General features: G+C 48.6%; 1 protein-coding gene across 1 annotated transcript; it reads left to right on the top strand.

The window, feature by feature from the left end:
• Positions 1-11,403: 11,403 nt before the first annotated feature.
• On the top strand, positions 11,404-13,200 carry LOC147726248 (uncharacterized). The gene is made up of 2 exons (XM_086962905.1): positions 11,404-11,908; positions 12,184-13,200. Exons 1-2 carry the CDS (start codon positions 11,488-11,490, stop codon positions 13,194-13,196), a joined length of 1,434 nt encoding a protein of 477 aa, XP_086819031.1. The 5' UTR covers positions 11,404-11,487; the 3' UTR covers positions 13,197-13,200.
• Positions 13,201-16,570: the final 3,370 nt, after the last annotated feature.

The raw sequence follows: 16,570 nt of genomic DNA, 5'->3' as shown, positions 1-16,570 counted from the left end.
TAGATCCCCCCTGTGGTCAATGCCCGCTTGTTGCAGTAGCTTCATCCCCACTTCTTTCTGGGTGACCGTTAACTCCGGATGATTGTGTAGTGGTAGTGCTGGGGCGTAGAGGGGCAATTTGTTGGCTCTACGGCTGATTCTCTGCCATGCTTTATTCGTGGCATCTATTGTGTTTATATCTCTACAGTGCAGTGGAGGTCTGATGTGTGGTATTATAGCATTTAATGGCACTGGCGCCGCATCTCCTCCCTCAATCGCGACATGGGTGATATATGGCATTTTATGGTACCAAAAGTGTGCATATTGCGCTTGAGCGCATAAATAATAGAGTAGAAAGTCTGGCACCCGAAATCCCCCCTGCGAGTAAGGCAGTGTCATATCACATAGCTTGATTCTGGCCTATTTGTTTGCCCATATAAGCTTGAGCACCATAGAAGTTATTCTCTTAAAAATTTCTGCTGGAGGCTGAATTGGGATGTTATTAAACAGATACAGCAGTTTTGGGAGGACTACCATTTTTATTATTGCTAATCTATCCGCTAGTGACAGAGGTAATTGAATCCAACGATCTATCTTACCTTCTAGAGTGTCTATTACTCTACCGTAGTTTGTTCTAATCACTATCTCTGGGTTTCTATTGAACTAAACCCCTAGATACTTAATCGGGCCCTCTTGCCATACCAACGGATAATCCAGCGCATGCGGTGCTGTGGTGGCTGTTAGTGGTAGGATAAAGTATTTAGCCCAGTTTATTTTTAGGCCGGAATATTGTCCGAATTTTATGTATTCACGGAGAAGGGGGTTTAAATTTATGCTCGGATCTGTAACATATAGCACCATGTCGTCCGCATATAGTGAAATGTGAATTGGTCTTTGTGGGAATTGCAATGCTGAGTAATGGTGATGTTGTCTTATTTTACAGGCTAAGGGTTTGAGCGCCCTTGCAAATAGTATGGGTGAGAGTGGACAACCCTGTCTCGTCCCCCTGGTTATAGCTATGGGTTCCGAAATGTATCTGTTTACTTTAATCCTTGCCACCGGGGCTGTATATAGCAGTGTCACCCATTGTAGAAACATGGGGGAAAGCCCATTCTTAGCAGAATTGTATGCAGATAGTTCCACTCTATGGTGTCAAACGGCTTGGCAGCGTCGAGTAGTATTGCGGCCGCTTTGGTGTCTGGGAGCAGATAGTGGGATAGCGAGAAGAGCGTTCTCGTATTATGTGCTGTGGGTCTGGCTGGGATAAAGCCAGACTGATCTGGCAAAATCAGACCATGTAGAAGGGGCTGGAGTCTAGTGGCCAATAGCTTGGCTAATATTTTAGTGTCTACTTTTATAAGGGACGCAATACTCTGGATCTTTATTGGGTTTCAAGAGAGTGATTATTAAAGACTCTCGTAGTGTCGATGGTAAGATCTGCTTTTCGTGTGCGTCCCCATTTAGTGCCACCGGGTGAGGCGCCAGTCTATCCACAAATGTTTTATAAAATGTGCAGGTAAACCCGTCTGGGCCCGGAGCTTTACCGTTCGTTAATGACTTGATAGTTTCTGTCAACACCTGAGGAGCATGGCCAGAGCATATTTTCTCAGCTAACCAGCTAGCCAGGTCTCCCGCCTTCCCCATATGCACGTGCTATTTTCCTTTACAGAACATATTTGAGCTCGTCATTTGAGTAATCCTGATATTCAGTTAATAGGACTCTAATATCCCCCAGTATCTTAGCAGAACCTGTATTGTCGTATTCTAGTTCCAACGCTCGTACTTTGTCGTCCCTCAATGCAAGTTGCTGCCTAATGTCCCTCAGTATGCCTGAAGTGGTGCTTATACAGGTGCCTCTGATGGTAGCTTTAAAAGCTTCCCATAGCAGCCCAGGGTCATCTGTGCTAGTGAGATTGAACTCAAAATAGTCTTTTATAGCCTGATCAATTGTGTCTTTATATATTGGGTCTAGCAGTGCCTTCGCATTGAAGCGCCAACTGTACGGTGGTGGTGTATATTGGGGTATCGTCAATGTTAGCAATACCAGGTTATGGTCCGATAGCGTCCTCGCCAGGTGTTTCACCGTGTTCGTCCACAACATGACTTCATTAGAAACCAACCAGTAATCAATACGAGACCAACTATTGTTTGAGGCTGATATATGTGTAGCTTCCAATGCCTCTGGATTTCGGGCCCTCCAGGCATCATTAAGCTGATGTATGGACATAATGTCTGCCAGTTTGCATTGTGCTCGCCTATGCGGTTCATGTGTCACCCCTGAGTGGGCTTTGTCATTTTGTAATGCTACATTGAAGTCACCTCCCCAGATTATCTGGACATCTTGTAGTGCGTACATTTTCCTTTCTAGGGTGCCATAAAAATCAGGGTCATCAATGTTAGGTCCGTATGTATTAATTATAGCGAGTTTTCAGGCACGTAATGTGCCTGTTATGGTTACATAACGACCCGTTCCATCTGTGTCTGTAGCATCTAAGTGAAACTGTACGCCTTTTCTCACCAGGATGATGACACCCCTAGCGTAAGATGAGTATGATGACATGTGTATGGATTCTGCCCAGCGGTTCCCTATAGTGTTGTTACCTTTTGGCGCTAAGTGCGTCTCTTGGAAGAGAGCAATATCTACACTGTGGCGATCCACATATGCCAATACTTGACGTATCTTTTTTGGGGAGTTCAGTTTGCGTACATTCCAGGTTAATGACAATAGTTTTCTTGTGCGCAACATTTCAGTAGTCATTATCAACCAGTATAGTTATACATGAGCGAGTAAGTAATGCACATTTCAATACACACTTAACAACCAGAGTGAACTTGTTGTCATGCTTTTGTATGATTCGAACCTGTGGCACAGCGATGTCTCTCAAGCATAGTGGTCTACAACACCCTAACCCAAAACTCCGCCCAACTCCCCCCTCCCACTTCAGCAACCCAAAACTGCCAAAGACATGATCCCCTACAAATATGTAACATAACTTAACTTTGGTTGGGGTGCACCCTTCTCTAGGGGGTCCACCAAGGTCACACCACTCCACCCAATTCAATGGATGTGGCCAGGAGCATTACATAAATTCGGACATGTTCTCAATAAGTAGGTTGTGGATGTGTCGTTTAAAGAGCAGCAGTATACAACCCCATGTAGACAGCAATACGCTGCATATAGAAGAGAGAATATCCATAATCTAGCATTTTGCTACTTACACCAAACATTTGTGATACAGTTAGTGCATGGGAGCATATACTTATCTAACGCCATCATGTTGGCGTCGTCCTTTTGGCCGTACAGCAGTCCGAAGCATACATGCACTGCAGCACGCCGTCCACCCCCCATCATCTGACAGCTAGGAGGGAACGCCTCGCCGTCCGCAGCCAACTTGTGCATGTGTTGCTAGCCATGTGTCTGTACACAGCATTAAGATTATTGACAGCAGTTCCTGTCTCCAGTACATCCGTGTGTCACAGTGCCGTCAGATATGGATGCAGTGCTGTTCCCACCGCAGTGACGTAGATACTATGCAGATTGAATACTCCAAGTCTTGACGCTGTACATCTCCAAGAGTTACCTTCCATAAGTCAGGGGTCGACAATTTTCAGCAACATTTCACTCCGAGTCCTGCTGTTGATAACCTCAAAGGTTGTCTTTCTGCTTCTTGTTGAGGCCTTTCAGATAGTCCTGTGCGGCTTTTGGCGTTGGAAGAATGTTGGTTCGACCACCATGGGTAACTTTCAGTTTGGTTGGGTATAACATCGCATATTCTATTCCAATATCTCTCAGCTTCTTTTTCATTGGGTTGAACTCCTTCCTTGCAAGTTGGACTGTCATTGTAAAATCTGGATAAAATTCCAGTTTGTTGCCTTGGTAGGTTATCGCTTGTTTTTCACGCGCCATTCGTAGGATTACATCCCTATCGCTATAGTTCAGAACTCAAGCTACTATAGGGCGTGGTGTGGTCCCCGGTTTAGGTCTTGGGGCAAGAGTTCTGTGCGCACGTTCAATGAGGACGACCGATGAGAGTTGCTCCACACCAAACACTTCCCGGATCAGTTCTTCTACATACGTCTCCATTTTGCCCGTGTTCGTGGACTCCGGGATCCCCGTGATTCGTACATTGTTTCTGCGCGAGCGCGCTTCCAAATCCTCAGCTTTATTTCGTATGGTTTCCAATACTTTTTCCATTTCGTTACATTTTGTGGTTGTGCCATGCGCTTCAACTTCTACAGCAGATATGCGAATTTCAGCTTCTACTAGGCGCTCACCATGTTTGTCCAGCTTCGCAGCCATGTTATCCATTGATATCTTGTAAGCTTTGCTGGATAGCCTGCAACACGCCTTCCATGTTTGCTCGAGTTCCACCCTCCGCGTCTGAGTCCGCATCTGATGCCGTCGTTTGATTTTTTGCCAGCTTTTTAGACTCAAATTGTAGTTTAGTTTGCTGCTTCTCTGGTTTACCCATGTTGATAGTGAAGGTAGCTTATTGCCCGTACTTGCCGTGGATCGGTCGTCTGCGGCGCACCACTGGGAAGCACCTATGAAGTGTGCCAGACCCCGCGTAATCAGTCATCCCCGCACAGAGATCTCCAGCCGCGGAAGGTCCCTTTATCGGAGTCAGTATCGCTCAGTTAAGAAGTGCAACCTTTGCCGTTTAACACACAGTTATGCACACAGTAGTACTCCAGTGCGGCCTACAAGTTTAGTTTAGTTTAGTTTAGTTTAGTTTAGGTGACCGTCTGGACTCCCTCCATTACGGTCGCTCCCCCAGCACTCCACCTGCATTACGGAAGCCTTCCCCTCGCTGCCTGCCTTGCCTGCCCTGGTACCTGCTGCCTGCCGCCCTGTTACAGCGCATAGCTCATTCCACTGCGCTTGGTATCGTTTTTGATCACATTGATTAATTTATTTAAATTCATAGCTAATGTGCGCTTAGTTTTGTTTTTGCTATCATTGATTAATTTATTTAATTTCACAGCTGATGTGCGCTTAGTATCGTTTTTAGCTCAGACTGATTAATTATATTTAAATGCACAGCTGATGTGCGCTTACTATCGTTCCTGCTCACATTACCTCATTGTGATTATCTGCATAGCGGCGGATGTAACTATTACTGAAGCGTCTCTCTGGATACTTTGTTGCAAGTTTCATTGACTGAAACTCCGGCTGTGCCCCAGTTTCGATTTCTCACCGGGCGGCCATTTCAATTTGTTTTTCTTTTACCGTGACTCCTCCCAGACCCCGCCTCCCAGCTGACCCTCCCACACACTGTTACACTACACTCGCCCCGTCCTCACTTTCCCTGTGACCGTCTGGACTCCCTCCATTACGGTCGCTCCCCCAGCACTCCACCTGCATTACGGAAGCCTTCCCCTCGCTGCCTGCCTTGCCTGCCCTGGTACCTGCTGCCTGCCGCCCTGTTACAGCGCATAGCTCATTCCACTGCGCTTGGTATCGTTTTTGATCACATTGATTAATTTATTTAAATTCATAGCTAATGTGCGCTTAGTTTTGTTTTTGCTATCATTGATTAATTTATTTAATTTCACAGCTGATGTGCGCTTAGTATCGTTTTTAGCTCAGACTGATTAATTATATTTAAATGCACAGCTGATGTGCGCTTACTATCGTTCCTGCTCACATTACCTCATTGTGATTATCTGCATAGCGGCGGATGTAACTATTACTGAAGCGTCTCTCTGGATACTTTGTTGCAAGTTTCATTGACTGAAACTCCGGCTGTGCCCCAGTTTCGATTTCTCACCGGGCGGCCATTTCAATTTGTTTTTCTTTTACCGTGACTCCTCCCAGACCCCGCCTCCCAGCTGACCCTCCCACACACTGTTACACTACACTCGCCCCGTCCTCACTTTCCCTGTGACCGTCTGGACTCCCTCCATTACGGTCGCTCCCCCAGCACTCCACCTGCATTACGGAAGCCTTCCCCTCGCTGCCTGCCTTGCCTGCCCTGGTACCTGCTGCCTGCCGCCCTGTTACAGCGCATAGCTCATTCCACTGCGATTGGTATCGTTTTTGATCACATTGATTAATTTATTTAAATTCATAGCTAATGTGCGCTTAGTTTTGTTTTTGCTATCATTGATTAATTTATTTAATTTCACAGCTGATGTGCGCTTAGTATCGTTTTTAGCTCAGACTGATTAATTATATTTAAATGCACAGCTGATGTGCGCTTACTATCGTTCCTGCTCACATTACCTCATTGTGATTATCTGCATAGCGGCGGATGTAACTATTACTGAAGCGTCTCTCTGGATACTTTGTTGCAAGTTTCATTGACTGAAACTCCGGCTGTGCCCCAGTTTCGATTTCTCACCGGGCGGCCATTTCAATTTGTTTTTCTTTTACCGTGACTCCTCCCAGACCCCGCCTCCCAGCTGACCCTCCCACGCTCCGCCCCCTCCACACTTCATTTATGCCTGATGTCCCAACGCGCAGCGTCCACGCGCTACGGCCTCGCCGAAGGTGCGCCAAAGGTAAGCCCGTCTACGCCCGTCCGCGCCTGGACCGCGCCCAGCGCCAGTCCCCCTGCCCCTCGCGCTGCCCAGCCCCCCGCGTTACCTACGATGCCGCCACCCTCCTAGCCCTTAACCCCGGTTGCGCCCCCTACTGCGTCCAAGCAGCTCCTGGACGCACCCATGGACCATTCTCCTGCCTCTCCTGCAAATATATTAGAAAAACAAGTGCCACCCCCACTACTATTCGGTGCTCTTTGCTTCGAGCAAACAAATCAAGAAATGAATCACCGATCTGTTTGGTACATTTATTTATACCTGTTGTTTAGAAAGTTCAAAATTTAGGCTTAAACGAGTTGTCCGAGGAAGACACTCAACATATAACCAATGCTAGACAAAAAAGAAAGGAAAATATATTTGACAAAATTCACAAAAACAGTTTCACACAAAGGATAACACACAACTAGTGTGATACACATTTCATAATGAATGGTCATTTAGCAATATTCATTTAGCAACATCAATTTCATGCTAAAACATTCATTATAGTAATCGGAACATTAGTTCATCCAAACAATATGTATTCAATGAAGGAGACACGTTCTAGGTAAAACATGGAGGAATGCAGACAAATTAATCCAAACAACCAGTTGAAACAAGAAAACAATTATGTGTTCTCTGCGTATTCCTCCAATGATGCCGACGCGTTTCGAGACCGTGAAACAAGTTAACGGACTCTCATCAGGGCTCATTCAATGTGGATCTGAAAGTGGTTCCGGAGGCCTGATCTCGAGGATCTGAATGTGACAACACTTGTGGCGGGACCTTGTTATCTAGGACAGTACCGGGAGAACTCCCTGTCCCCTTCTTATTTCAACAGTCCCGTCATTCCTTCTTTAGACCTGGACACTCAGCATTTTGTCAGTGGTCTCAGGTAAATGGGCTTGCTCTTCGTTCTTCGCTTCAGTTTCCGTGGATGATACTTCTTACGTTACGATGAAGCCGGTAATAGCGAAATGGCACTACACCCCAATTGCGTGGTCTGCAGCCAACTCAGTAGGCGCTCCGTTGTCAGACTTGCAGGTTAGATTCCGGAATTAGATTAGATCCATCCGCCTGATGAATTCCATCCACTCTGGATCCCCCACAGACCCATGCCCTCACCACATCTTCAACAAAGCAGACTCCGTCATAACTCCGCACCTCCGAGACGTCATCAACTGCTCCTTCAACTCCGCTACCTTCCCAGAAGACTGGAAACACGCTGAACTCACCGCCCTTCTGAAAAAACCAACAGCAGACCCCACCGAACTCAAAAACTACCGCCCCATCTCGCTTCTTCCATTCCCGGCCAAAGTCATCGAGAAAGCTGTCAACAACCAGCTCGCCGCCTTCCTCGAAGCCAACAAATCACTCGACCCCTCACAATCTGGCTTCCGAGCCAAACACAGCACTGAGACCGCCCTCATCGCAGCAACAGACGACATTCGAACTCTACTGGACAATGGAGACACAGTCGCCCTCATCCTCCTCGACCTCTCTGCAGCCTTCGACACAGTCTGCCACAGCACCCTTTTACAACGCCTCAGCAACATCGGAATACAAGGAAAAGCACTCGAATGGATTACCTCGTTCCTCACCGGAAGAACCCAGAGAGTCCGCCTCCCACCATTCAAGTCCGAGGCCTCTGAAATCATCTGCGGCGTACCACAAGGATCCTCACTCAGTCCCACCCTCTTCAACGTATACATGAGCCCCCTCGCGGCCATCGCCCGCCAACACAACCTCAACATCATCTCTTACGCGGATGACACTCAACTGATCCTATCTCTTACCAAGGACCCCAGCACCGCCAAAACTAACCTACACGAAGGAATGAAAGAAGTCGTCGAATGGATGAAACAAAGCCGTCTGAAACTGAACTCAGACAAAACAGAAGTCCTCATCTTAGGTAAATCCCCCTCTGCATGGGACGACTCCTGGTGGCCGGAAGCCCTCGGAAATGCACCCATCCCGACAGACCACGCACGGAACCTTGGCGTCATCCTGGATTCCTCACTCTCAATGAACAGACAAGTCAGCGCCGTATCCTCTTCCTGCTTTAACATCCTTCGCATGCTCAGAAAAACATTTCGCTGGATCCCCTCCGAAACAAGGAAAACAGTCACCCACGCTCTAGTCACGAGCCGACTGGACTACGGAAACACCCTCTACGCAGGTACCACCGCTAAACTCCAGAAGAAACTACAACGAATCCAAAACGCCTCAGCCAGGCTCATATTAGACATCCCACGCAACGAACACATCTCTGGTCACCTTAAAGACCTCCACTGGCTACCCGTCAATAAGAGGATTACTTTCCGACTGCTTACCCACGCACACAAATCACTCTACGACATCGGACCAGACTGCCTCAACTCTCGACTATCCTTCTACACCCCCTCCCGCCAACTTCGCTCTTCCAGCCAAGCCTTCGCCACTGTACCTCGCATCAACAAGACCACCATGGGAGGCAGATCCTTCTCATACCTAGCTGCCAAAACATGGAACTCACTCCCCGCTTACCTTCGCCTCACCCAGAATCACCTAGCGTTCAGAAAGCAGCTTAAAACATGGATATTTGACAAATAATCCTCCTCCCCTTCCCAAGCGCCTTGAAACCCTCTGGGTATGTAGTGCGCTATATAAATGTTATGACTTGACTTGACTTGACTATCAGCTCAGGCAATGAGCGGGGTCTTTCCATACCCAGCCGATCCACCCATCACCGCCATCTCGACTTCCTGACTCAGTGGTTATGTCCTGCAAGTACGAGCCTGATTATGTAGTGCCGGCTATGGAGTGCCCTCATGCTTTAGGCCAGATATGTAGTTGTTGTTATGTCAGCCGTATCAGATATCTTCCACTACAGGGCGCCGCCCGTCTTATATGTGTTGCTCTGTATAGTTACAACAGGACCGTGGGTGCCGCCATTTTGAAATCGGTAAAGCGCGCCAGTCTGCATTACCGTGTCACGGTTGGGATCAGATTGAACCTGAGATTCTTAGCGGCCATTGGAGGCTGTAGTAGTCAAATCTCACACCAGATATATAGGATCATGCCCCACATATTTCATTGTGTGAACTTGCACAACGGTTGGTGTATCGGGTGCTTCTGTTTAACAGTAGCGTTTTATTTGTCTGCACCCTATGAGCACAATCCCCTTTTGTGCACTACCCTAGACAATATCTAGGGTAGTGGGTAATATTATATGGCCATCGGAGCGTCCGCTTGTCTCAATCACAGTCCCTGCGCGGCAGCAAGCAAATCAGCCAATGGGTGCCGCCATTTTAAGTCTCTGCCTCACAAACACGGGCTGAATCGCGTTGTCTGTGTAGCGCTATATCCTCCACTTTAGCCGCTAAGTATGCGAGCATGCCAGGCAGTTTGTTTTTTAAATCGCGCTTCCCTCTCTTTACCTTGCGCGCTAGTAGAGCCCCGAGTTCACAGGTTTAACGGACCTCCGGGGCTCGTCAGTTGGACGCCGCCATCTTGAGAAAGTCGCGTCCCGCGCCACTCCGTTCCGATCTCGGGCACCTGTTAGTGTCTTCACAGGGCACATCTAGGGCAGCAAAGCTCACATTGTCATTTTTTTTGTAACATCGTTTTTATTGCAGTACCAAAATAATTGCACAGACAACACATTGATGGATAGCAAATCAACATAGCAGTAAGGCACATTATCATTTCGCCCCCCCCAACATGCTATTCACGTCTCCAGGTAGAAGACTGAGCAACAAATATAGTGAGTCCATTTCCTGCTTCATTGTCCAATGTCCGTGGCCATAAGCACAGGAAGACGCGGACTGCTTTTAAATTTTTGCCCCTCCCCCACCCCCTATCAACCACCCCCCCAACTCCCCAAACTCCCGAACCCCCCCCCCGTGGCAGCGCTATAGTAGAATCCTAGAGAAAAAATAAGGTCTGGTGTGTGCAAGGAGGAGTTAAACATTCACTAAAGGTGTGCTCCTAGGTGCGCTAATGGGGTCGGCCTCTTCAGAGTCCATATCCTCTCCCTCCTCCTCATCATTATCATCCCGGAGCGCCTGCACCATCATTTCCAATGCTGTTGCTGTCAGAAGCAGTACCTGAATTGTCCTGGTTTCCGTGGGAGCGAGTGACCAAGGCTTCTATGACGATTATTTCTTAATTCCCAAACACCCCTGCACCCGGATTGCTCCAAGCCCAGGAGTGGAAGGGAAAGGGGAAGTGGATAACAAACAACAAAGAGAGGCTTCCACACTGGTGTCTTCATCTCTACCTCTGGAATGAGTAGCTGGGGAACACCTGAAACAGTTAACAGATCATTACTAACGTTCAAACCTATTTTGGGAAAACACCACCCACTCACTCTCTCAGCTCATTTCTCTCATACCTGATTAAGGCCCCGATGTAGGTAAACGCGATTTTCCGATTACAAAATACCGAGGCGGGCCGAATCGGTATTCTGAAATCGGAAAACGAGATGTAGGAAAAAAATACCGATTGAAAACCGATTCGGTCGGCATCGGTAATGAGATTCGGTACGTTCCGATTCAGCTCGGTCCGAATCGGAAATTACCGAATCGGCCAACAACGAATCGGAAAACACCGAATCGGCTACCACCGAATCGGATATTTCCGATTCGGCGAATACCGATTCGGTAAAAGCCGATTCGGTAAAAACCGAATCGGCAATCATAGACCCATGGCGAAAAAGCCCATAGGAATGCATTGCATGAACCGATTCGGCTTTTACCGAATCGGATAATACCGATTCGGATTTTACCGATTCGGATTTTACCGAATCGGTAAAAGCCGACTCGGCAATAGGCGATTCAGCCAATGAGGTGGCTCCCCCTCCCCCACCCAAACAGGGAGTGGCAACCCTGGCAGGTGCAGCCAATTAAGAAGTTTCTAGAAGTTTCTGGAAAGCCTGCCTGAGCCCAACACACAGTTAGCAGCAGTGGGAGAAGGAGGTTGCAGACTGAGCAGGAGCAGGAGAAAATGGCAGATCAGGCAGGAAGCCAGAAGTCCTCCCAAAAGAGGAAGCCCAAATTCACCACCACAGAACTTCAGGTGCTGGTTGAGGAGGTGGTGAGGGTGCACCGCCAGCTCTTTGGCAAGCTGTCCCTCAACGTGCCAGACAGCACCAAGAGGAGATTGTGGGCCGACATCGCCCAGAAGGTCAATGCTGCTGGAGTCACCCCCAGGTCCATTGAGGAACTTAAGAAAAGGTTTTATGACCTCCGCAGCCTCACGAAGAGGAAGCTGGCCGACCTCCAAAGGCAGGCTGGACACACCGGAGGAGGCAAGAACCCGGCGCCACCCCTCACCGAGCTGGAGGAAATTGTCTCCAGCACCATCGAGAGGGAGAGCATCGTAGGGATCGGGACCCTGGACAGCACTGCGATGGCCACAGCTACAGGTAAGAAGCATGCGCATCATGACACACCCTACCAGACACCTCCCCATTAGACACAATGCATAGGCAAACACCAGCACTGTACTGTCACCAACATACAAGAGACAAGCATCATGGTACATGTAGTCAGCAGAAGTTAGCCAAATATGTCAGTGCAGAATCACAAGACAGGAAACAGTGTGACACGGTGTAAGGAGATGCAAGGACATGTGGAATGCCATAATTGTACTGACTGTAATACATCGGCACTCAGTTTACAAATGCTTCTTTGTACCTAGGGGCACCATCAGGCAGCACCACTGTGGCAGCAGAGGGAGCTTCGACTTCAAATACTGCAGTGGCAGGGCCGAGCACCAGCCAGCCTGGCCAGGAGGAGGAGGATGAGGATGAGGAAGGAGACACCCCAGGGCTTGGAATGGAGGGAGTCCTGGTGATTGATTTCCAGGCAGTGCACTCCCCAGTACTGCCCAGCTCACCCCCCTTGCAATTTTCACCATACAACTCCCCTACAAGGCAGACCATTCCGCCGACAACAGCTCCTGCCACAACCGTGGCCTTGCCACCCGTCCAACCTGTCGTGGGAGCAGGGGCTCCGGGACCGGCCAGCACCACACCACCACCAGTGGCACCCCAGCCCACTCAGCAGGCCGGAGGCAGCAGTGCCAGACGCCGTGCCACCACCACCACCACTGCTGCACCAGCACGGGAGGGCAGTGTGTTCCTGGGCCTGGAGGGCCAGATGGTAAAAATCCAGCGCCAACAGGCCAAATCCACCATGGCCTGCCAACGCCAGCTCCTGCAGCACAACCTGCAGATGGGGGAGTTGGTGAAGGGGTTCCAGGCTGTTGTGGACAGCAACAAGGAGGTGGCAGCAGGGTTGGGCAGGCTGACCACTGCCATCACCCACTCCTCTGCCAGGCAGGAGGAGCATGAGGTTGCGCGCAGGAGGGATGCCCGGGTGCTCAACCGGGCCATGGCCCGCCTTGCAGCGGCGACCGCACAGCTGTGCCATCGCAGCTCAAATCAGGAATCGGCACTCAGTCAGCATACAGCTGAGCTGACTAGGGGGATGGCCAGGATCACCACGGCCATGGAGGCCATGTTAATATCAAACGCCGCCTCCAATCCTGCCCTGGACCTGGGTGATGCTGGAGACAGCAGCAGCCGCAGCAGCCCGGCCAGCGCTGCTTCAGAGCCAAGGAGGAGCACCAGGCGATCCGCTGATGCTGCTGGCCATTCGGAGGGGGCCGAGGGACACCCCAGTGGGTCTGGAAAGCGGGCCAAAAAATAGGCTGGCAAGGGGGATGAGCAAACCAGAACCCTGGACTTTATTTTCGTTAACAATCTCCATTATTTGATGCACATCAGTGCTGTAACTGTGGTGCATCATTATTAAAACTTTTTTTTTCCAAGCAACATTTAGCTGTCTTTGCATCTGTACTCAGTCAGAAATAGTTCTCAGTGATCTCCTCACGTCTGTATCTGCCATCACATGGCGTACACACCCCAGCTGGCTGTGTCAGTGGCACAGCTTCGTCGTCGTCATAGTCCTCGTAGTCAGACAACTCCACCTCAGTGCCGTTCTTGACCGCAAGGTTGTGTAACATTGCACATACAGCTATGATCTTGCAGCAGGTGATGGGGGTATACTGCCTTGCACCTCCACTCTTGTGCAGGCATCTGAATCTACTTTTCCAGATGCCAAAGGTCCGTTCAACAACATTCCTGGTGCGTATGTGGGCCCGGTTATACCTCCTTTGGCTGGGTGTGGAGGGGTTGAGGTAGGGGGTGAGTATGAATGAGCGGAGGGCATATGCACTGTCGCCTGGAAGAGAAAGGGGTCACATTAGACACATGCATACATGTATTACACCTACCTACTATGTGTTATGGGGGTCTGATGATGTGGCTCACCTAGGAGGTATCCTTCTCCAAAATCGCCAGCCATCAGCCGTGCATATATGCCGCTCTGTTGGAATATATATGAGTCATGGGTACTTCCTGGAAATTTTGCTACCAGGTCTGTGATGGTGCACTTGGCATTGCAGATCACCTGCACGTTGATGGTGTGTGTAGATTTCCGATTGCGGTATATGTATTCGGTGTCCGCTGGTGGGCAAATCGGAATATGCGTGCCATCTATGCAACCGATGACTTGGGGAAAGTGTGCCATCTGGTAGAAGTCCGCTTTGGTTTGTAGCAGTTCTGCGTGGGTTGCAGGGAATGAGATGTATTGGTCCATCCTGTCTATCATGGCGTCAAGGAATATGTGGAAGAACCTTGACAGGCTGCTCTGGCTCACCCCTCCTGCTGCTGCTACTCCACTTTGATAGCTGCCAGACGCTACCAGGTGTAGGCTGCATAGCACCTGGACGTGCGCAGGGATGGCGTGTGCCCTTGGGGTGTGGTGGTCCAAGTATGGCTTAAGGTCCCTGATGAGCTCAAGTATGGTGTCAGAGTCCAGCCTGTATCTCTGTAGGATCTCAGCCTCAGTGAGCATGAACAGGGTTATCCTCTGTCTGTAGACCTGTTCATTTCTTAGCCATTCCCTCTGTCCTTCCTGCTGTAGCCGTAGCCGCCTCGCAATGACATAGAAAGCTGCCATCCTGCAAGTTGCAATGCATTTTGGGACTGTTTATATGGGTTGGAGTTGGTTACCACCTGATTGCAATCCATGGTAAATACCGAGTGAATTCTACCGATTTTGAGCCGATTTCGGTGTTTCTGTGCCTCCCTACATCTCCCCAACTGTCGGAATCGGGGAATTTCCCGATCGGAGATTCATACGAATCGGCATGTTTTCCGATTCGGATCATGTCCGAATCGGTATTTTTTCCGATTCGGTACATGGACCGAATCGGTGATTTTCCGATTCGGTGTCACTAACGAATCGGTAGTAGGACCGAATCAGTGATTTTCCGATTCGGTGTCACTAACGAATCGGTAGTAGGACCGAATCGGTGATTTTCCGATTCGGTGTCACTAACGAATCGGTAGTAGGACCGAATCGGTGATTTTCCGATTCGGTGTCACTAACGAATCGGTACATGGACCGATTCGGTCTTTGTAACCGAATCGGTGTTTTTCCGATTCGTTACATATCCGATTTTCGGTATGTACGTATCGGATTCTTTCACATTCGGTACACATTCCGAATCGGTTTTCTATCCGATTCGTTCTGTTTTTGGGTCCCTACATCTCGATGGCTGTTTACCGATCGGTAAGGGCCAAAAATCGGTATTTTCGGCCGATACCGATCAGTAAAGCCCTACCTACATCGGGCCCTTTGTGTGGAAATTGCCGCTCTATTGCAGAGCCCGTAAAGGTTCTTATGGAGATTGAGGACTCTTGTTGATGTTTGTGTCAATAGGTGAATGGTTGAGATTAGATGAGTAGAGGTGGTAGACAACAGTATTACCATATGCATATAATATATACTCTCATTTACTTGTTGATTCACACAGACGCTGGACTGTTGAGAAAAGTCTACACTTCACGACAAAGGCTGAATCTCTGAAGAGTCTTTTCTGAAGCTCTGAATATGACCTTTCAAATATGCAGTTCTATTTGGAAACCAAGCTACTTCTTCAGACCATGGAAACTCAGACGCTGAAGAAACCCAATACACAGGATTGAGATTGCGCCACAAGAAGTCTTTGGGGAAGGAATATTCTTACCGCGTTAGTCTGAGGAGATGCGGAAGATTACTTGCCAACTGGAATTGTCCACAGAAGAATGCCGCTTTCAAGAATTGAGCCGACTCCGCCGAACCCTGGAAAAGCGGAGCTGCGGCTAATTTCGGAATGCAGGAATAAGTCTGAAACTGGACGAAAACACGCTCCCAATGCCCCGAACTAAAGTCTCAAAAGATTCTGACTGGGATTCGGGCAAAACTTGGAATTACGCAGTGATTTGACGGGAGCCAAAATCAGGGCGTCGAACTGCCTGAGTAGAACAGTTGAAGTGCGCCACATAGAACGCGCGGGATAAGGAAATGGCGGACTGAATAGGAAAGACTAGAACGCTAACCCTACCAATCGGTGGCACACTCGGAAGCGCAACTAATCCTGTAGTGTAGTTCCTAGTTTCCCACTAGGCCCTGCGCATTGGAATAACATAAACAGTAGTATCGACGTGGAACTGCGGATATTCCAGGCCTCCACTGACTATGCTAAACTTAATTGGGTGTGTTACCAACTAGCTCAGAGGTCACTGGAAACTTTCTTCTCTGCATAGGAAGTGATCAGCTTCCTTGGCACAGACAAGAAGGGATTCAGCTTTCCAACAACCGTGCAACATGACAACTTTGCTCCTCAGATTAAGAGTCAATCTCTAGGGTCGTGTGAAACAATAGACATGTATTTCACTCAGTCAGGTTAGTGCAGTTTACTTTCACGAGATGTAGAGAATAGAGAGACAGGCGTTTGTCAATAAAGGGTTAACATTTATTGAACCGTCTTTCTTCTCGTACAAGAGAAATGTATTGCCACAATTGCAAGACTTGTTATTATAAAAAGTACGTACAGTAAGATAAGGATTGCGAAATAATACTGTAAAAGCATTGATATGGTTTCTTAGCCATACAATGGTTTAAAAGTAATAAAACATATATACATTCATATATACATTAGGCTAAAATACTCAACTGGTGCTTCTAACTAAGCC

This window comes from Lissotriton vulgaris, chromosome 3_1 (genome assembly GCF_964263255.1).
Source record: "Lissotriton vulgaris chromosome 3_1, aLisVul1.2, whole genome shotgun sequence".
Taxonomy (NCBI): domain Eukaryota; kingdom Metazoa; phylum Chordata; class Amphibia; order Caudata; family Salamandridae; genus Lissotriton; species Lissotriton vulgaris.
The sequence above is the reverse complement of the archived record's forward strand: the minus strand, read 5'-3'. Positions and strand labels throughout refer to the sequence as shown.

Coding starts and splice junctions, on each gene's coding strand:
- LOC147726248 (XM_086962905.1), top strand. CDS start 11,488: ATGGCAGATCAGGCAGGAAGCCAGAAGTCCTCCCAAAAGAGGAAGCCC. Junction 11,909..12,183: donor TGCGATGGCCACAGCTACAG/GTAAGAAGCATG, acceptor CTTTGTACCTAG/GGGCACCATCAGGCAGCACC.